This window comes from Columba livia, chromosome Z (assembly GCF_036013475.1).
Source record: "Columba livia isolate bColLiv1 breed racing homer chromosome Z, bColLiv1.pat.W.v2, whole genome shotgun sequence".
NCBI lineage: Eukaryota > Metazoa > Chordata > Aves > Columbiformes > Columbidae > Columba > Columba livia.
Window position 1 is genome coordinate 27,210,866 of NC_088642.1, and position 21,873 is coordinate 27,232,738.

Genomic DNA, 21,873 nt, shown 5'->3' on the forward strand with positions numbered 1-21,873 from the left:
TGTTCTTACTGAGGGGTGGTGAAAAACAATAGTGTGTTGTATTCATACTATGAAATGTCTAACTACAACAATATTTTTTAAGACAATGTCTGATGTATGCATTATAAACTACTAAGTTTTTCATTATTAAAAAGTAAAGGCCATATACTAAAACTCTTTGTCAAGTGAAGTGCTGCTCAGTCTATACTTTTGTATTTTTGAGTGGGACCAGATGTCAGTGCAATACCCGGCTGTAAATGAATAGTGGTATCATCACATCCAGCTCTGTCTATCGTTTACTCTGCTGTTCTGCTTTCTGGTTGAGAAAAGCCCAGCTGTTCTGCTGTTCCCCCAAACCAGTACCTTTTCTTTTCCCCCCTTCTTCTTCTTCTTCTTCTTCTTCTTCTTTTCCCCCCTTCTTCTTCTTCTTCTTCTTCTTCTTTTCCCCCCTTCTTCTTCTTCTTCTTTTCCCCCCTTCTTCTTCTTCTTCTTCTTCTTCTTCTTCTTCTTTTCCCCCCTTCTTCTTCTTCTTCTTCTTCTTTTCCCCCCTTCTTCTTCTTCTTCTTCTTCTTCTTTTCCCCCTGTCCCCTCTCTTCATGCTCTGCTGCATTTTCTTCTGTTCATTTTGGTCTAGTTGATCAACAACCCTTTTAACTGAGTATTTCTGTGTCACTGCTCTACCAGCACTCCAAGCAGAGGTTCCTTTGTTCCCATGTGCAGACCTGCTGTGGCTCCTCGTGACTTTCCGCACCCCCAGTGCTCGCCAATTCTTTCCGTATTGTCTCCTTCACACTTCTCTCCCCCTCAAATCCTTTCAACTGAATTCTTCCCTCAGCTGCAGTTTGGACTTCACTTTGGCAAGCCGGCTTTCTTTCTTTTCCCTGCTGTTACTGTCTCCTGCAGATAACTTCCCATATGTAGAGCTGTGCCTATAAAATTGGCCATCATGTGAATACTCTGGTAGGATGTACCTTATTGGCATAATAGTTAACATTCTTTGCACACACATAGACAGAACAATTCCAAACATATATAGAAGCTCTTTCTCCTGTTAATTATTTGTTTCTCCATTCTAGAAAAATTTCAACCTCCTGAAATACTTTCAGTAAAAAAAATCACTGGTATAAAGCAGTTGCTTACGTTAACCTGGAAAATGCCTGAGAAAATTATCCCTGCACAAGATGTAACTTGCCAGGTTCACTACAAAAACTTGTATTCAAACTCTTCGGTAAGCTACATAAGTTTACTTCTGAATGTTAGCTGCTTTGTGCCTAATTTCTTAATTTTATAAAAAGCTAAATAGAAAAAAGGCAACAAGTAGTTGGAAATAGTGATTAAAACCTTGTTATTTTAGTGAAGCATAAGTATACACAGTCTTAAGATCGTTGTTTCGTTGACTAAGGTTAATTGTTCTCTTCCTTTATGTCAGTGTCTGTTTTGGTACATAACATACTTCTAAACATTTCTGAGAAAGGCTAAGCTATGACCTTAGGCTAATGGATTACACAGTCAGAATATTTGTTTTTCCTCTCACATTCTGGTCATGAAAACAGCATTTACTCCCAAACACAATAGTTGAACCAAATTAAGATGGACTAACGATACATTAATTTTCAAGTTAATTAAAGTAGAAATTTTGCAAGATAGAAAATAAGGCAAATTATTTTTATGAGTTTCTGCCACTTAAAAGGAACTGTTGTAGAAAAAACAGTGTTTAGTTATTTGCTTCCCTCAGATAGCCTATTCCAATGCTTCTCAGGATGGAAGTGATTATGTTCACAGTCTTACTGTTTCCTCTTCCAAATCTAAGAATGGGTCAGGTTGCTTGTCTTGTGGTTTTGTTTGTTTGTTTGTTTTAAGCTCATTAAACTGAGATGTGTTCCTTGACCTTACTATTTTATACGTTAAATTTGTAATTCCGGAAGAGAAGAGTTCATCAGGGTAACTAATAGTAACCCTCAGAGCTTTAAAAAAGTTCCTTGTACAAAAGCTGTTTCTAATTAGCATCCTCCTTGCATTCTCAAGGCAAGCATCTGTACTGTAGGTATGACACATTAGTTGTTGGATCCAAGATATAATATTTGGGATGATCTGGTGGGCAGGATAGCTCAGGTCCATACAGAATGTTAGAAACAAACCCAATATTTGTTTAAAAGACTTGTTCAAGATATTTATCCCTTTGAACTAAAGACACTGGTCCTTGTGACGATTGCATGCATATGAGATCCTTTCAAATGCTGGGAGAGCTGGGTCTGTTCAACCTGGAGAAGAGAAGGCTGAGAGGGGATCTTACCAATGCCTATAAATATCTCAAAGTTGGATGTAAAGAAGAGGGGACCAGACTCATTTCAGTGGCGCCCAACAATAGGATGAGGAGCAATGGGCACAAACTGAAGCACAGGAGTCTCTGCCTGAATATGAGGAGAAACTTCTTTACCTGGAGGTTGACAGGGCCCTGGAACAGGTTGCCGAGAGAGGTTGTGGAGTCTCCTTCTCTGGAGACATTCAAAACCTGCCTGGATCAGCCCCTCCTTCCATGATCTGTAAACTCTCCTCTTCCACTTGAGCTTACCCAGCAGTTCCCTGTTCAACCACATGGGTCTCCTGGCTCCCTTCCTTGACTTCCTATGTGCCAGGATGCTCTGATCTTGAGATTGGAAGAAGCAGTCCCTGAATGCCAACCAGCTGTCTTGGGCCCCTTTATGTTCAAGTACCCTTTCCCATGGGCTTTCCCCTAGCAATTGCCTGAAAAAGGCCAAAGTTGGCCCTACTGAAGCCCAGGGTTGCGATTCTGCTTGCTATTCTGTTCCTGCCACAGGACATCCTAATTTCACCATTTCATGGTCACTGCAGCCAAGGCAGCCTCGACCTTTACCGCTTCAACCAGACCCTCCTTGTTAGTGAGGATGAGATCCAGCAGTGCTCCTCTCCTAGTTGGCTCCTCCACCATTTGCATCAGGAGGTTATTATCAGTGCACTGGAGGAACCTCCTGGATGGTGGTTGTCTGTCTGAGTAGTCCTTCCAGCAAACATCAGGGAAGTTAAAATCCCCCACAATAACCAGGGCCTGTGACTGTGAGGCTGCTCTCAGCTGCCTGTAGGATGCCTTGTCCCCTTCCTCGCCCTGATCTGGTGGCCTGTAATAGACACTCATAACAGTATCACCCCTGCCAGCCTGCCCCTTGATTCTCACCCACAGATTCTCAATTTTCTCCTCATCCACCCCCGGCCAGTACTCAATACATTGTAGTTGCTCTCTCACGTAAACAACAACTCCACCACCTTGCCTTGCTGGCATGTTTTTCCTGAGAAGGACATAGCCATCCATGACCACATTCCAATCATGTGAGCTGTCCCACCATGTCTCTGTAATTGCCACCAGATTATAATCTCCTGCCCGAACACAGGTTTCTAACTCTTCCTGCTTGTTCCCCATGCTGCATGCATTGGTGTACAGGCATTTCAGGGAGGGAGCTGAGCACACCGATTTCACCGTAGGGAGACCTCCTGGTCTTCTTCAATTTTGGAGTGCTGCCCCACTGGTGCAAGCCCAGCTACAACCCCATCCCACCTGGGGATCACTTTTTCCCCTTGGATCACTTTTCTACTTTTTCACTATCAAATACAGTCTACATCTCTTTCCTTCCTCAGAACTTGCATTTTTCCACAGACATTCTAGAGGAAAAATAGTAACGATGATCAGTAAAGACAAAAGTCAGTGAGTTTAGTCCTATAATATGTTAGTCATTATTCATAGGTTTGTCCGTAGCCAATGCAATGGGAATGGCCAACAAAGCCTCAAACCATCAGTTATATATATAGGAGCTGTTTTTCTGTCTGTCAGCATATATATGCCAAAAAAAAAAAAAAGTATGAGCAAACTACAGATATTTTCTCGACCTTTTAAGCCTTCCTACTAAAACAATCTCAATAGTTTGCTGTGAACTGCTTATCAGTGTTCTGTAAATCACTGAATTTACTCTCATAGAAGGAGTTTTCTGTTGTTGACAATGAGTCTCTTAAGATCAGAATGGACTAAAATTTAAAGAGGTTAGAGGTTGCTTGTCAGTGCCCTTCCCATTACGGTAGTCAAAGGGAGTGGGTGTCTGCGCTTCGCGTTGTTTTAGTTTTTTTAACTTTTCACTGGAAGGTTCAACTGGGAGAAGACAAGAACCTGTTGTTGTAAACTTATGTGGCATTATTACTTCATTCTAGCCCTCAAGAGGGAATCTTCCTTATTCCAAAACTTACCTTTGCTGACCTTGTTAGAATTTAGCTGGCTTTAACATTTATTTTAGCATCTTTCTGTTTCAGTCATCTGAAATTTGAGAGGGAGGACAGTCGTTAATTATTCATTAATTCTTGAAATTTGGAGAAGATGACATTATTGGTGGCGTAGTGATTATACAGACTCAGAGAATAGTTTGGGTTGGAAGGGACCTTCAAAGCTCATCTAGTCCAACCCCCCTGCAATGAGCAGGGGCATCTTCAACTAGATCAGGTTGCTCAGAGCCCCGTCCAGCCTGGCCCTGAATGTCTCCAGGGATGGGGCATCTACCACCTCTCTGGGCAACCTGTGCCAGTGTTTCACCATCCTCATTGTAAAAAGATTCTTCCTCATGTCCAGCCTGCATCTTCCCTCATTTAGTTTAAAACCATCAGGCCTTGACCTATAGCAACAGGCCCAGCTAAAATGTCTGTCCCCATCTTAATATCAGTCCCTCTGTACACAAACACTGAAATCTTTCTATGATTCCTGTTGTTTTCTTCTACTTCCTGTTGTCAGTCCAGGTGAGCTGATACATAAATTTCAGTTCCTGCTTTTCTTGTCTTGTTCCACGTTTTGTTTTGGAACAACAATCTATTCTCTGACTTCCATCAGTGAGATGTGAGTGGGCTCCTTTTAAGAGGACAAAATTAGTCACGTCATTACTTTTCCAAGAAGAAATTGCATTGGTTATTCCTCATATTCTTGTCTTCCTTCACCATTTAAAGGCTCCATCATCTCTATTTTCTCTAGGTACCAGAATTCTCTGTATTTTCATTGGTCTTTTTATTTTAATCATACACTGATAATCTTTGGGGTAGTCTACAACCACACTGTGATACGTCTAAGAGCTACAAGACCGTGTAACTAAAAAAATCAAAACAAGAGAAGAAAGAAGTAGTGAGCTGGCTCACAAGCTGCAGGAGATCACTGCTTCCCCAGGAATGCTTCTGCTGTGAGGTAGAGCTGTGTCCAAGACACTGGCTTCAGCAATACCCAGTTGCTTCCCAGCAGTGGGAACTGTGGCTGTGCAGCCTGCACTGGAGCTGCCTGTGAGCTCCACATGGGGCAAGACACAGGTGGGTCACTGCAGACCTGGTTTTGGCTCGCATTTTTCAAGCCCTGGACTTTTACAGGAAAAATGGAGATGCTACGCAGAACAAGTAATTTTGTGTTTCAGGAGAGTGAGGTGGGAAACACAAAAACTGCATCCTTTGTGTTTTTTTTTAAAAACTAAGTCATAAATCTGCATGTAATTTCATAGCAAATAATTTTTCTCCATGTATCTACTTTCAGGAATTTGTCACTGTCTCACTGAATTCTGCAGAGAAAACAGGATCATGTAATCTCACAGGTCTGTGGGACTCCACAGAATATTCAGTTGCCATTCGGTGTATAAGTGATGTGTCAATATTCTGGAGTGAATGGAGTAGCGTCAAAACGGCAAGCACAGAAGAGAAAGGTAGGCTAACTATTTACTAAGTTTTTCTTTGGTGGTACTTTGGGACATTAGGATTTAATAATGGAAAACTGTATTTTCAGCATGTTATCGATGTACTTGATTTAGAATTCTGTTGTTTAAACAGAACATGAGTATTTCATTTAAATACAGAGGGGGGACAACTGAAAAACAAGAGCAAGGAGGATTTGAAAGGTGATACTAACAACATAGTGCTAAAGAAAAAAATGGGTGAAGACAGCCAGTGAAAAAGGAAAAATGAAGACTGTAGATCGAGGCTGAACATGGTTAAGTTGGATAGTAGCAGAAATTTAATGTAGCAAGTATGTCCAATAAAATGAATTCTAAATAGAGAAGTTAAATTGCCAGTTATAAAACAAGACAAGAAAATCTTCTCTAGAACTTCAAAAAAAAAAAAAAAAAAAAAAGCAGAAGGAAACATAGGAAGAGGGAAGCTGTACTAATTAGGTAAAAAAGGCACAAAATTTCACAAGGGAAAACTTCTTTTTAGTAAGTTGCTCTTAGACTGTATTTTTTAGACCTTTTGTTTATTTTCACCATATTAAACTGTCTTATTAATATAACAACAAATTTCAAGATATTTTTCTGTGTTTAAATAGCCCCTTTAGAAAAAGTGGATTTGTGGAGGGTAATTGAGTCTTCGCACTCAGATGGAAGTAGATCTGTACATCTTATGTGGAAGGTAAGTACTCTTTTCATGAACTGCTAATCATATTGGTATCCTGGAGCTGATGTTGTGTTGAAGTATTTAGAACATATAACAGCCAGGGGAGGTTTCTGTCATTGAAAAAAAAACAACCCACTGAACTAAAGAAGAATTGAAAAGGCTTTTGTTTAATGAATGGTAGATGAATAGAGTTTTCTAATCTGTGCAGAAAGGAAGGGTTTAATTGTGTTCAGATCACTGGAAAATCTGACTGAAAGTCTTTACGACTGCTCTTAAATAATATAGCTTACCAAATTTGTCTTTAAATTCAGTTTAATATTCTATTAGAATGACCAGAGGCTCTTTGTGGTTCAAATCTCAGTATTTGACTTTTTAACCTTTCCTTCAATGAAATTGTTGCAGCTGACTGTCCTGAAGGTAGGACTGAAGAAGGTACCTTTTGTTTCTAAATTTAGTATAACCATTTTGTAATTTGATCTGGACTCTTTAATACAGTCTATACTTTCGATTATACGAATAACTCTGTGAAATACTTACTACTTCATATTTTTTTTTAATAGCCATTAAACAGCTTTCCACCTCCTGGGAGAATTCTAGGCTACAAAATTCAGTATTTTCCAGAAAACAATGTTGCACTTAAAATTACTAACAACTCTACTGATAATAAAATCAGTTTACTTTTAAATGAAGAAGCATATATAATATCTATTACTGCCTATAACTCTGCTGGAAATTCTCCTGAAGCTATTTTGAGGATTCCATCCACTGATGAAAAAAGTAAGATTTCTCAGTATTGTGTTGTATTGAACTGTGTCGTGTACAAAGCTGTGAAGTCCATTACTTTTTACTAGAACAATATTCTTTGCTATCATAATTAATGTCTTTGTCATAGATGATTGTTGTTGGGGTTTTTCTTTTGAGATACAGTTGTTAAGATATCAGAACTTTCTGATGTCTTATTAGAATTTCTGTTTTATTACTTTATGAAGATTTTTTGGTTATGTTTTTTATAGCCCTGGACCTCCCAAATAAATTTATAGAGTCCCACTCAATTTTGTCTTATCCCTCTACTAGGTCACAAAACTTGTTACCACAGGTCATGACTGCAGTGCATTTAACAACACCAATTAAAGATGTTTTTATTAGAAGTCCCAAATATGTGTCAGTGGAAGCAGAGAGTGAAACACTATGTTTGTCTTCATTTCATACACATTCCCAAAGTACCCCATCCCACGCACTGCCAGACTCAGGAAAACGGTCCATTCCAGCACAACAGTTATGTTCTTTGGTTCTTATGTTTAATTCTGATACATCTGTGAGCCTTGTATTGCAACATCTTGCTGCCTACCCATGGTCTGGATAGAGGTTGCATTTGACACGCTTGAATCACTTCTCCTACATCAGTTGTTCATTAAATAAGTACAAGTGTCCCTCTGGAATTGCTCAATCAAATTCCAGTCTAATCAGAAAACTGGTTATGTAGACATGATGTCATCTTGTCCTGGAGGTTGATGACTACCTCTCTATCCACTTCTGTATCCCACAGTAAATGTTTTTCTGATTTTTCCATGCTGTGAAATGTCTTCTTTCCCCCACACCCTGCTACATACATTTCTTTTCTCTGCTTCACCAGGTCTTTTTTCCCCTCTGCTTTGCCAGGTTGGGTTTTCACTCAGACTTCCATTACCTTTGTTCTGCAGGTTGATGGTTCAGTTTGGCTTCCCTGTCATTCATTACCTTGATGACTTGATTTACTGTTTTCATATCGCCTTTGTGATATCAATCAATACTTGCTTATCTGCATGACCTGTAACAGTGGTAGCAAAACGGTTTGTAAAATTTCACAGACTGTAAAATTCAGATCCAAAAAGAGAGACTAGTCTCAGATTCTGTTTATGTAAATCCTGTTAAGTATAATCTCCTCAATCCCCACTTGTCCGTTTTCATTGTAACACTTATTACATGCTTCGTTTTACAGTATTTTGAGTACATGCATGTGAACATAGGTATAAAGTACATTTTTAACCTTTTTTTTTTTTAACCTTCACTAGGTCCTGTATTCTTCTAAAAAAGCAATCTCAGCTTGCCATAGTTGAATTGTGGTTTTTTTGTTGTTTGTTTGTGTGGGGCTTTTTTTCCTGCAGTTTTTATGAAGATAGAATTGCTGACATTTTCTGTTAAATTTTTAGCTTTTCAGAAGATTGAAGCAGTGAGGACCTTTACAACAAATGAAGAAGTGGTTGTGGAATGGATAACCTCCAAACCAGAAGTAACTGAATATGTAGTTGAGTGGTATCAGGAACTGGAGACAGATCCTTTTGGTAGATCGTGGCAATATATATCAAATTCTACAAGCTGGAAAACTAGCAAAAGTATGTTCATTTATCAGTTACAGCTGTAACACTGTACACACATATATATATGTATATTTATTTATAGGTAAACCGGAAAGAACAATCATGGATGAACTCATCCAGCTTCCTTCAGACCATTTTGAGAAATAACAGTATTATTACATGTTTTATTGAGATCTTTGCATGTAATTTCACAATAATTTTAACTCTCTCAAATATTCACACAACATGCAAGATGGTGTTTGCTCTTGTATAATACTAGGCTACAGGTTTCATGTTTAAGCACTTCTGTGGCTTGATCTTATGCCGTGAATCTTCCAGTAGGGAGGCCTATGAGGGATGTACACTGTTTTAGCAGAGAAATCTAGAACTGAAAAGGTGAGTTTGAAGATGGGAAAAGATCACGTTCCTTCACATGTGTTAGAGGGAGAGCAAGAAACCTGAAAGAAGATTTGAGGGAGAATTCTACTTCAAAATAAGCAAGTGGAGTGATTCTTCAATCTGGCATGTTAAATATCACAATTGTATTATGACCTAAAGCATTTCCAAGAGGTTTCAGTGGCCTCATGACTGACAAATAGGTGGGGATCTGTTCACTTCTTTGTTTTATCAGCTGACTTTTTTTGAAAAAGATAATCTGTCTAAGTAGTAATGTTTTAACCACGTGTATGTAGTTTTGTTGAAAAACAACACGACGTGCAGAGTTCAAGAGATACATGCAGAGGCAAAACTGAATATAGATACTGATGTGAATATACCATCCATGTTACCTTTAGCTACTGAAATGAATTTACTTTTACACATTTGGATTTTCTTTTACAAACACAGGAATAATGATGAGAAAGTTTAGTATAATATATGTAATTAGTGAATTTTGGATTGTTAGTTCTTTGGTTCTTCATTAGTGATATTAATTGTATCAAATTTGAAAATGGGTCTTGTTCATATAAGGATCTTTCTGAATCCTACATAAAGGAAAAAGTATTTCCAAAGTTTTCAGAAAACAAGCCCTGCATTTTCTAATATGAAAAAGAATACTCAGTTCATTAATAATGAATATAGCTAGCTTGTCCATGAAATTTGTCTTACTAGCTCAGACAAGTGATTTAAATACTGTTTCTATGCCACAGTAAAACAACCTAAACAAAAATACGCTTGAAGTAAAATTCAAGAGTGGTTTATTACACATTAAACTGAGTTTGGGAGTCTTGAGTTGTAAGCTGAAAATTCCACTATTTCAGCAATTTACCATGGTGAATAAATGAAATTAAAAGCTGTTCTCAACATACTACAAACAAACAAAACCAAAACACAGCAAACAAAATCAAAAGCAAACAAAAAACTAAAAAAACCCACCCCAAACCAAAACAAAAACTCTCAAAAACACAAAACACAAAAACATAAAACACAAACCAGACAATTTTAATCCTCAACATTACTTCGAGATCTTTGTTTCCCTAAGCACAAGTCACATTAGAAATGTTAAGGCAAATTCAGATTTACTGTTATTCAGGCCTGATTCTGCCATTATTTTGTGGAATTGTTTTAAGGATGACATGTGGGCCATCGTAACTTTTCCTGGGTTGCAATAGGTGTAAGGGACTGAAAAAGCAGCGGAGTGCTGTTATAATGCAGGGATCTACTGATAGCCATTTTTCTTGCCAAACGAACTGCAGGGCTTGAGGAGGAGTAGTCTAGGAAACCCTTTGCATTGGTTTCATCCAGGGGTGGGAAGCCAGAGGTGTGTCACCTTGCAGCTGATTAGAGTTGCTTGTAAGTAGGGAGTGAACCCTGTCAATTACTTGGTTGCTGGACTGTTCAGAGTCCAAAGCTTCCTTTCCAGAATATTCCTTGAAATATGTGAAATTATGTGGCAGAGATTTCACTTGTACAATTGTACTTTTGAGTCATGCTGGTTAGAAGCAGATCTGCAGGTGGCACAACTGGAACATCAGTGTAGCTGGAGCTCCATTGAGCCTTTTAAGCTGTTGTGTGTGTGTGAGACAACTCCCTTATGCAGAGCAGTAAACCTAAAGATATGTGAAATTAAAAATATTCCTAGAAGTATCATTTTTTGTTTGAAAATTAAAACTTCCTCCAGAACCTTAAACTGTTACAAGAGGAATATAGAGAAGCTGTATAAGGCTGAAGTATAATTACCCATTCGAAGTATTTCCATTGAAAATTGAGTCAGAAACCAAGTGCTCTTGTGAACACTACTAAATAAAATTAATTGCGTTAAGGGCAGTAATGAGTATTCAAAGCAATAAATATACTTTGTGCTTGCTAAAAAGTTGAAAAAAATAGAGGTCTGTAACCATGTATTCAGAACTGTACCGTGATTTATTCTGCTTTCATTGTGTTAATCTCACAAAGAGAACTGTAAGTAAATATTCTTTTTTTTTTCCTTTACAGAAAACTTTAAACCATTTATATGCTATAATATCTCCGTGTACCCTCTCTATGGAAATAAAGTAGCAGCTCCATATTCAATACAAACTTATGTTCAAGAAAAAAGTACGTATTTTAAACAATGTTGTGAAAGGTGTGCTGTAGTCTGTCTCTCAGGGTGTAGTATCTTTGAGCAGTTGCCTGGCATTACTGAAGGAGAGATGTAGATGTGGAAAAAAACAGGAGTCAGGTTTCCTGATTTCTGTTCATAGATCAGCTACTGAATTGTTCAGTGAAGAAAACTGACTTGTGATACAGGTACACTGGTGCTTGAATCCACTCATTTGTTCTACAATTTACATACTGTGTACAAAGCACTTGGAAAGACTATAGCTACAAATACGAAACAGTTTTTTAAACTGGCTTTTAGATGTTACAGCTCATTTAGATATATAATTAGATTTTATTTTAATGCTTGACTGCATTTATCAGTCATAGTATATGAGAATAAAACAAGTGGTTTGAAAAGCTTGCTTTTTGTAAGATTTTATAATGTAACAAAATATTTGCAGTCCTGCACATGAAAAAATGGTAAGAAGTCATTATGTTTGTGACTGAGTGGAAATGGTGGATGAATTAGTTTTTTGTATAAAATGTAGTTTACAGGTAATTTTAAGATTTCAGGTGAAAATGTCTATTTGTGTATGTGCATATGTAGGTCTGTGTACGTGTGCACATAGTACAATGCACTACTAAACAGCGTTAATTACTACTGGGGGCAATGGAGTGTTGTGTGTTTGACTAATACTTACTAACACACTAACACAGTTAGAACTTTATTTCAAGTCCTTTCCTGTTCATAGGGAGGTGTGAGAGTACTAAAGGTTGTGAGAGAATGGGAAGGAAGATACCTGTTTTAAAACTGAAGTGCAGAGAACCCTTGTTTCATAATTATGAGCAATGCACATGAGGTTGTGTTACGTGAACAGAAAGATTTTATCCAATGTAATGGGCAAAGGCTGGGGGGGTGCTGGGCAGCCCAGGTGAATCTCAGCTCAGGCAGACGTGTCCTACAAACACAGTGACTTTGCACATGAGTTCACCCATGAGTGCATAAGGACATTTTACCTCTTGATCTCTCTCTGAGGTTGTGAGAACAGAGCATGTTAATGGGAAATTACATATTAGAGAGCAGTGTAGAGGAAAGGGACCTGGGGGCCCTGGTCGACAACAGGATGACCATGAGCCAGCACTGTGCCCTTGTGGCCAGGAAGGCCAATGGCATCCTGGGGTGTATTAGAAGGGGGGTGGCTAGTAGATCGAGAGAGGTCCTCCTTCCCCTCTACTCCGCCCTGGTGAGACCACATCTGGAATATTGTGTCCAGTTCTGGGCCCCTCAGTTCCAAAAGGACAGGGAACTGCTGGAGAGGGTCCAGCGTAGGGCAACCAAAATGATTAAGGGAGTGGAGCATCTCCCTTATGAAGAAAAGCTGAGGGAGCTGGGTCTCTTTAGTTTGGAGAAGAGGAGACTGAGGGGTGACCTTATTAATGTTTATAAATATATAAAGGGTGAGTGCCACGAGGATGGAGCCAGGCTCTTCTTGGTGGCAAACAATGATAGGACAAGGGTTAATGGGATCAAGCTGGAACACAAGAGGTTCCGCTTAAATTTGAGAAAAAACTTCTTCTCAGTGAGGGTAACAGAACACTGGAACAGGCTGCCCAGGGGGGTTGTGGAGTCTCCTTCTCTGGAGACATTCAAAACCCGCCTGGATATGTTCCTGTGTGACCTCACTTAGGTGTTCCTGCTCCAGCAGGGGGATTGGACTAGATGATCTTTTGAGGTCCCTTCCAATCCCAAACATACTGTGATACTGTGATACTGTGATATTCAGATGCAGTAACACTGAGAACTATGCAAACGCCAGATAAGTGGAAGTGTTATCAGAAGAAATTGCACAGTAAAGAGGGTGAGAAAAAGTTAAGGGCTGTGTCAGAGCACTAGGATGACGTATTAACTTGTACATTTGATACTGTTATGTGTGAAGTAACACAGAGGGACAACAGCGTGGTGCTTAAACCACTTTACTACTTTTTCTCTCTTATAATAATTTTGTGTAGAGCCATCAGAAGGACCTGTGGCTGATACAGGCATTCCAGGGAAAAATGAAATTATAATAAAATGGAAGGAGATTTCAAAGGATAAAAGAAATGGATTTATCAGTAACTATACAATATTTTATAAACCTGAAGATGGAAAAGAATTGAGTAAGTATACATTAAACATCAACACTTTCAACAGAGTCATGACAGTCTGCTGTCTGAAGTTAGTTATTTTTGTAGTTGTTAGCACACTTTGTTGTTGTATGTCATGGTAGTACAGCCATGACTGTTGACTGCATCATGCTTTCTGCTTCTCAGATGCAAATCTGATGGATCTCTGGGTGACAAAATTAGTCAGTGCATGGCAGCACAATCATTCCTCTTTCCTTTCCATATCAGGATGGAAACTCATATATGAGAGGGTCTTTGCAAATTGTTCTCCATTAACAGTAGAAAACCTGAAATTTCCAGGTTTTATGCCAAATTAGAGTATAGTATTTTCCAAATACTCTATCTTTTCCCCTGTTACATATGTACTAATCTCCTTCCGTCTTGGAAAAAGTAATGACAGAAGTAGGGGAGGCAAAGCAGGGCTAAAATATATTGGAGAGTCATAGATCCTGTGCAGTTTCATGAATTTGAACCTTGTGAGGGTTCAGTGAATTTATAAATTCCATGGGTGTGCTTGGAGGGATACCTTTCCCAAGCCCTCAGCTTCTGGAACAGTATGGTAGAGATTTTCTGGTAAAAATGTTTTTTACAGTCAGTTTTATAATAAAAGCAAAATAGCAAATGGTAGCCAAGAAGCCAAAATAAGCTGCCAAGCCATATTTTCTTTGGACATAGTTTTTAGATTAATTTTTTCAAATGTGCTTCATTTTCTGTGCTTGGTATTACTTCTCTGCTCTGGAGTCTGATAGCAGAACTTTCTGAGCATATTTTTAATGTCCTGCCTCAGGAGTAGTGGCCATACAAGATGACAGTAGAATTCTATCTATGCAGAACTTCTCTAGCCTGAATCTCAGCAGAATCTCTAATGAGAAGTGTTTTGATCACCTACATGCAATTTTTCCTGCTTTGCTGGTTTCTGAGTAATTTAATGCTGACTGCTTTGTTTGGAGTCATCCTCAAGACATGCAGACTCGTGTTACAGCGCCACATGTCTCCCCATTACTTCCAATGTAAAGCAGACTGTGCCCATTTTAGGGGTTCAGATTAATTACTTTAGGAAGTTAGTTTTAAATAGCAACTCAAGGGACTTAAATTTAAACGGCAAATCCCTGCTGTGCTGATGTTTTTTGATGATTCTCTGATGTCACATCTTTTTGATAAGAACAGAGCATGGAGTTTGTGCCAAGCTGACTTCACTGATGGCCTTTTAACTCTAGAATGTCACTTTCCCCTCCTTGATCGAAGAACAACTCAGTTTGTTTAATCTCATGGCACATCACAGGATATGGATTTCCTGAGTGTTTCTTGACTGAGCTGAATGATGGCATAAGCTGGCTTTATGTTATGAAATTAAAGTCACTAAAACATTTTCTGGTCCATAAGTCAAAGATGCTTTTAATACTGTTTGTGGACATAGAATATTCTGCTACGTGCCCTGCTTAAAACGATTTAAAAGTGGAGCAGGTCATACTACTTCCAGTAATGGAGAAGGTATTGGAAACACTGAGTTCTATCCAGAAAAACATTTTGGAACGTGGAAAAAAATTCCTGTTAACTTTGGCGTTCTTCTGACTTTATTGGGGTGATATCCCAGTGCTAATAGATAACATCCTTTTGGAATTTTTTGAATCAATATCTAACTGCATGTACTAGAAATATAGCTAAACTTCACAAGCTGCAGAAACTTTCTTCTTAATTTCTGAGCCATCTATGTTAAGTTCTTAATTTCTGAACATAGGTTCCAGGAAATAAAGTTCTCAAAGCACTGTTTTCCATGATAAAATATACTACAGGAGATCATGTTTTCTCTGTCTTTAATATTAGCAAAAAAAAGTGTTTCTGTTTTTAAAAATAAATACAGACAGGTTTATTTTTTTGCCCTAAACCTTTAAGTGACACTGATAAACACCACTTGGTAATTCAAGTTTTCTTGCTCTAAGGACTGATAAAGTCTCTTTGTATTTCACATTGTATTAAAATACTTTGTGTTCTATCATTGTAAAAGATGTTAAATAAGGGTATAGTTTCCTGATACAACACTTTGTTTGTTTGTTTGTTTGTTTGTTTGTTTATTGGCATAAATCTCCTAAAAAGATGAAACTGTGAACTCAGATGTTCTGCAATACAGACTGAAGTCCTTACAGGCTAATACACAATACACTGTCTATATCATGGCAAGCAATGAAGCTGGTGGAACCAGTGGAGAGCCAAAAACTTTCAAGACTTTGAAATTCAGTAAGTAAAATTCCAGGTTAGTTATTACTATTTTAAAAACTGGTTTGGGAGTCATAAATACAGGACATTTTTCTTTAGGCTTTTTAATTAATGTTAAGTAGAACAAGGAGATAATTACCAAGAGTAGCTGAATTTGGTGCAGTTTCACTGATCCTCTCACAGACTAAATCACCAGAATTAGAAGTCAAACCCAAAATCTTTATTTTGCTGTCAATAAAGCTGTGGAATACTATGGATGTTTGTGGAAGCAACAGTTTGTATGCTGTCAGTTATGGGATGGGGTGCCTAACAGTTTATTAAAAAGCAAACATTTCCATCTGAGATGCTATATTTAGAATAGCCATGCATTGCGTTGCTTCTCTTCTGCTATGTAAGCTTAGCTAATAAATCAGTGCACAGGTTGTGGACTGTGTCTTTGTGTGGAAATATCCTTAAACTTGTCATGGGACTCTAAGGTGGTTTATTTTTTGCCTGTAAATTCATCTGCTAGTTTGCTACTCAAATGCAAGTTTAGACCATGCTGAGGTTTGATCTCCCTTGCTGCCAACACCCACCTCTTGTAGATGCTTGGAGACTAGCTCAGAAAACTGTGTGCTGTTTCAGTCAGAGTAACTTTGTATTTTGCGTATTTAAAACCCATTTCCTGCATTGAATTTACTATTTGTTTTGTAGTTAGCAGGTAGAAGTGGCACTATCTGGCAGTTTTTGGTGAATTCAAAGCAAAACGTGCCCAGAGAGATGGTAGATTCTTTATCCTAGATGACTTTCAAAGGTTGGCTTGGTATGACCCTAAGCAACCTGATTCTTATTTCAGTGTTGGTCAAGGTGGCCTACAGGTGCCTTCTTTAACCTGAATTATTGTGTGATTCTGTTAAATAAAGGAAATTTTAAAATGCACTGTATCTGTTCCTGAGATATCCTGAGAAGTCTCATCAAGAGCTGCTTTTCTGGCTCAGTAACCGTGACTTCTTGGATTCATCTTTTGACACATTGTACAATGAGTACCACACAGTATTTTGAATAATTTTGGCTAGTTTTGACAGAGGTCTTTAGAATTATGCTAATTAAGTGACTTGGATGTTGAAAATTAGCTCTCTTAAGGGGATACATGAAGAAATTATAAACATCTGTGTTTTTCCTTTTTCCTACCTCTAAAGATAAAGAAGATATTATTTTAATTGCCCTACCCATTGGATTAAGCATGTTCTTTCTGTTAGGCCTTTGGATAACATGCATTTTGAAAAAGCAAGCGTGAGTACATTTTCTGCCTTCTAAAACTGAACATAATCAGTTAATTTTAACCTGTAAAAGGCAAATTTTTATGTATGTTATAAATGCTTTTGTTGGGTTCCAAACCAATGTCGAATTAAGAAAAAAAGCCACTGGAGTAACAAATAGCTAAGTGTACATGTTATAATGTAAATGCAGTTAATGTACTGTAGTTCAAAAATAAGTATTAATTTTACAAAATGCAGTAAATCACCGCAGAAGAAATAGGGGAAAGAGATTTACATATTGCCTATATCAGTTTATGGAAAATGCTACATGCCATTTGCACTTCTGTGGTCAGTCAAGTGAGGGGAGCATACTTCAAGCCAGTTACTGGAAAGTTAGTTACCCCCCCAAAAAAAATTTCCCAGGCACTCTTAATAAATCCGCTAGTACACCACTAGAACACATTTCACATAACCCCTATTGCTTATCTTAGCTACATCAATATTTTGTTATTTTGTAACACTTCCCTTGAGTTGCAAAGAAAACATGAAGAAACTAAAAATTACATCACATGAAGGTACTTGGATGCCCAATCCATGATTATGGATCCATATCCATACATGATTCATAACCCTTTAATCTGTTATCACTCTACAGGGGAAAGTGTAGAGTCTTGCATCTGGGTAGAACAACCCCAGGTTCTAGTATAAGTTGGGAAATGACCTATTAGAGAGCAGTGTAGGGGAAAGGGACCTGGGGGTCCTGGTGGACAGCAGGATGACCATGAGCCAGCACTGTGCCCTTGTGGCCAGGAAGGCCAATGGCATCCTGGGGTGTATTAGAAGGGGGGTGGTTAGCAGGTCCAGAGAGGTTCTCCTTCCGCTCTACTCTGCCCTGGTGAGACCACACCTGGAATATTGTGTCCAGTTCTGGGCTCCTCAGTTCAAGAAGGACAGGGAACTGCTGGAGAGAGTCCAGCATAGGGCAACAAAGATGATGAAGGGATTGGAGCATCTCCCTTATGAGGAAAGGCTGAGGGAGCTGGGTCTCTTTAGCTTGGTGAGGGGTGACCTTATTAATGTTTACAAATATATAAATAAAGGGTGAGTGCCACGAGGATGGAGCCAGGCTCTTCTCAGTGACAACCAGCGGTAGGACAAGGGGTAATGGGTTCAAACTGGAACACAAGAGGTTCCAATTAAAATTGAGAAGAAACTTCCTAGTGAGTGTGACAAGAGCACTGGAACAGGCTGCCCAGGGGCGTTGTGGAGTCTCTTACTCTGGAGACATTCAAAACCCGCCTGGACACATTCCTGTGTAACCTCATCTAGCTGTTCCTGCTCCGGCAGGGGGATTGGACTAGGTGATCTTTCGAGGTCCCTTCCAATCCCTGACATTCTGTGATTCTGTGATTATCATGATGCCCCCTGCCAGATCTTAAATTGCCTTCTCACAGCATAGGGATGATATGATATAACATCCCAAAGATGACCGTGAGAAATTTTTAGGGTTATGAAATGTGATTTTCTTTGGCATGAAAAGTGACTGGCTTGTTTGGCTGAAGGTTAATGAGAAGGTTAAAAATCTTTACTATTTTGGGGTGTTCAAAGCTATTAGAACCAAGGTTGCTGTCATGCGAAGCATCAGGGAATAAGTATGGCTGAAATAGTAAGTATAATCTACAGCTCTTAAATCTTCACCTATGTTGTGTATTCTGAACTTTTACAATTGTAAGAAACTATGTTTTGATTCTGGAGAATACTTTGAGATGTAGTTGAGTGCTTATATTGTTGTGTCAATCAAATTGCACTGTGAAAAGTCAAGCTATGGCTTGGGGTTTTTTTGCTTGCGATATCAACTAGAGTGATTAATTTGTTTCCTGTTTACTGCGCCATCGGTCAGTTACAAGCTACAGTGTCAGCATCATTTATCTGCTGCTGATGTGACAACTCATCATAGCTCTAGTGTGGTGTAGTGCAAGGGACATTTTCCTAGAGCAAAGTTTACCTGGGGTGGCTTTTCACTGGCTTTTGTGCATTAGTAATTTTTCTCCAATGTCTCTGTAACACAATATTTTTACTTGTTGAGATATTTTATAATAAAAATTAATGTATGAGAAAGCAATTTTAATATAAAAGATGGTGTTATTACAGGAAACACTTTGTGAAAGGTTGGTATTTTAGCAGTACTTGGGCTTTCTGGAGATGTGTTAATTTTATTTTTAATAACCTATTTCTTCCATCATGTCACTAAAATTCCCTTCTCAATGACAGGTTTAAAAAGGTATGCTGGCCTGATATACCAAATCCTGCAGGGAGCATTGCAGTGGAGTGGCCTCTTCATGTATCTGTGGTAATAATTGCTATTTTATGTATTAAAGAAGGGATCAAATGGAGAGAAGTCCTTCTCTGGAGGTCACTTTTTGACTAAGTAAAAAAAGCTATTGAGTTTCATTCCTTCTATTCAAGTGCTACAAATGCTCATCATTGCATTTCAAAATAATAGGAAATATGCATATTTATAAAATATGTTGATTTAATTCTTACATGACAATGAGAAATATTGGTTTGAAGTTATAGAGTGATTGGTGGTCATGGTTTATTAAATAAAGTTGATTAAACTTCCTAATATGAACCTAATATGAAAGTGTCTAACAAATGGACAGAGTAATATTGCCACTTTTAGTACTCATTCACTTACAACTGCATCCTAGCTGAAATGCACATGAATTCTTTATTAATACACTTTAAATATTAAGTCAAGCAGAGCTCAAATGATGATATTTTATGTATTAAAAAATAACACAATATATTATCTATCCCTATATAACTTTCCAATTTATCTCTTTGTACTGGCAGAATAATTCATTTTGGAAGGGAGTGACATCTGAGGCTAAAACCATGGACTTTGAAGACTTAAGTGTTTTGGAACAACCTTTTTCTGAAGAAAATCATGAAAAATCACTACTAATGAATTGTGAAAACTGTGTTTCTAAATGTACTGATATTAATACAAAAGGTATGATTATTGGAGAGAAAAAGATACTGTATGAAGAAGAAAATGAAGTTCCTAAATGTATTTCACCGTCCATGTCCTATATAATTACTGATCAAGATATCAGGAGTCAAATGCATTTGGCTTTGATACCAGCAAAGGCAATCCAAGCCAGAGGAACGCTGGGAGATGATGTATGCGAATCCCAACAGACATCAATTAAAAATGAAGAAAATTATAATGAAGAAGTTTTAAAGCTGGAAGATTTCAGTGAAAATGCGGTCTTCAATCCATACCTTAAAAATTCTGTTAAGACAAGGGAATTTCTTATTTCCGAGAACTTGCCAGAACACAGAAAGAATGAACCCAACAGCCAGTCAGCTGTATCACCTCCTCTTCAAAATAATGTTGCAGGACAATCCTATTTAACACTGGACATGTTCAGGCTGGCCACAGCTCATTAGTGTGAGAAAACCTTCCCTGTAAAGTCCCGTTGTGAGATGTATCTTGGCACTGCTGCTCATATGTATTTCTAGGTCCTAACCTGGCTAATCTCAGTGAATTTGGATGGAAAACACTCCCTTCCTTTGAACAGCTGTGAAGTAATTTTTTGCACTGTGTTTATACCTGTCAGGGTTCACTTTCAGTGTGGAAGGTGTGTTGTATTTTGTTTCTTGTTTGTTTTGTTTTTACCAGATAGGTGTTCCCAGTAGTGAGGCAAAGGAAGTATTATCGCTTTTCTTATTTCTTATTAGTTTTTCTTATTTCTTATTGATCTTTACTGCAGAAGCATCCAGTAGCTCTTGCAGCTGATTGATGATTTTTTTTAATTATTATTTTTTTCCTCCCGTCCTCTCCCCCCAGGGACTGACCTGAACAGAGCCAAGTCCTTCCTTAAGTTACATGAAGTAAAACTAGTTTCCTGTTATTATTTCCCTCTATTGTTTTGTATCTGGTTTTATGTATAGTGTTTGTCCTGTTTCACAAATACTTGGTAGATTTCGGTAATTGTCTTTTTGCATGCTGACTCTTGAATCAGTGGTTCGGGTTATAGTTTCTCTGTCTTTAATGAAAGGATATTTGTTACACTTATGACATTGACTTATCTACATTGTGGAAAAGGTAGATGTACAGTGGCTTTGTTGTTTCCTTCCTTTCTCTTGTGTTTTTAATAATCCTCTGCATTTTGTGCTACTTTTGTCTTTTTGTTGCTTTTGAAAACTCTGTTTACTGCAGGATACCTTCTTATTTTCTTGTTCCTTTGCCTCCCAGTTTAAAACTGTTTCTCACTTGAGGTTTTGATGTTTTGAACTTAAAAAAATTTCAGTTAAATACAGCATCTTGTGTTGGAATAAGCACTGAGTTTATATTTAGGAAATTATTTTTCTGGGAGGTATTGAAAAAACACTAAGTCTACAAAATATGCTCAGATGTTCTCTGGCGAGTGATTAAGGATTCCAGATTTCTACACAGAGGCTGTAACTTCTGTCATTTGTTTTATGATTTTTGTAAGTCATAAAACTACTTGTAGTTTCCATTTTATACAACAGCAATTAAGCAGGAAACTCTCTATCACACTGTTTGTTTTTTTTCTTTTTAGCAGAAAAGAGGCTATAACTGTAAATTTCTTACCAAAATTCTTATTCTGTGAAATGATAGGTTAAAAAAAAAAAGACAAAGAGATGGAGAGTCGGCTCTAAGTAAAATGTCTTAAAAGGGGGTGTTCAGTATGATGTGTGTGACACATAGTAATTTTAAGACTTTAAATTATTTTAACAGTATTTAAAGGCTTGACATCATCAGTCTTGTCTGTGCCTGACTACAGACTTCTTTAGAGGTGAAGAAGATACAGGAGTCATGGGGATAGAAAAAGGAGAGGCAAATGTGAGTAGGAAAAGAAAGCCTTTCCTTTCTGTGCAGGAGGAGGAGTGGGAGAATGGAAAACACATTTTCCAGCATGAATGAGGGGGCTGAGTGTTGCCCTGGATGTATTGGCTACTATTTGCGTTTTGTTGGA

The 21,873-nt window shown here is 38.0% G+C and overlaps 1 protein-coding gene across 3 annotated transcripts in view; it reads left to right on the forward strand.

The window, feature by feature from the left end:
- IL31RA (interleukin 31 receptor A) overlaps positions 1-20,480 on the forward strand; it is a 40,385-nt gene extending 19,905 nt beyond the window's left edge. For all 3 annotated transcript variants that reach the window (XM_065045232.1, XM_021285459.2, XM_021285461.2), the window contains exons 7-17: positions 1,056-1,207; positions 5,543-5,708; positions 6,326-6,408; positions 6,954-7,170; positions 8,583-8,765; positions 11,163-11,264; positions 13,260-13,406; positions 15,507-15,647; positions 16,805-16,898; positions 19,136-19,214; positions 19,721-20,480. In XM_065045232.1, the coding sequence (XP_064901304.1) occupies positions 1,056-1,207; positions 5,543-5,708; positions 6,326-6,408; positions 6,954-7,170; positions 8,583-8,765; positions 11,163-11,264; positions 13,260-13,406; positions 15,507-15,647; positions 16,805-16,898; positions 19,136-19,214; positions 19,721-20,320 (1,964 nt within the window). In that variant the 3' untranslated portion in view covers positions 20,321-20,480. The remainder of the gene's footprint in view (positions 1-1,055; positions 1,208-5,542; positions 5,709-6,325; positions 6,409-6,953; positions 7,171-8,582; positions 8,766-11,162; positions 11,265-13,259; positions 13,407-15,506; positions 15,648-16,804; positions 16,899-19,135; positions 19,215-19,720) is intronic.
- The last annotated feature ends 1,393 nt before the right edge of the window (positions 20,481-21,873 follow it).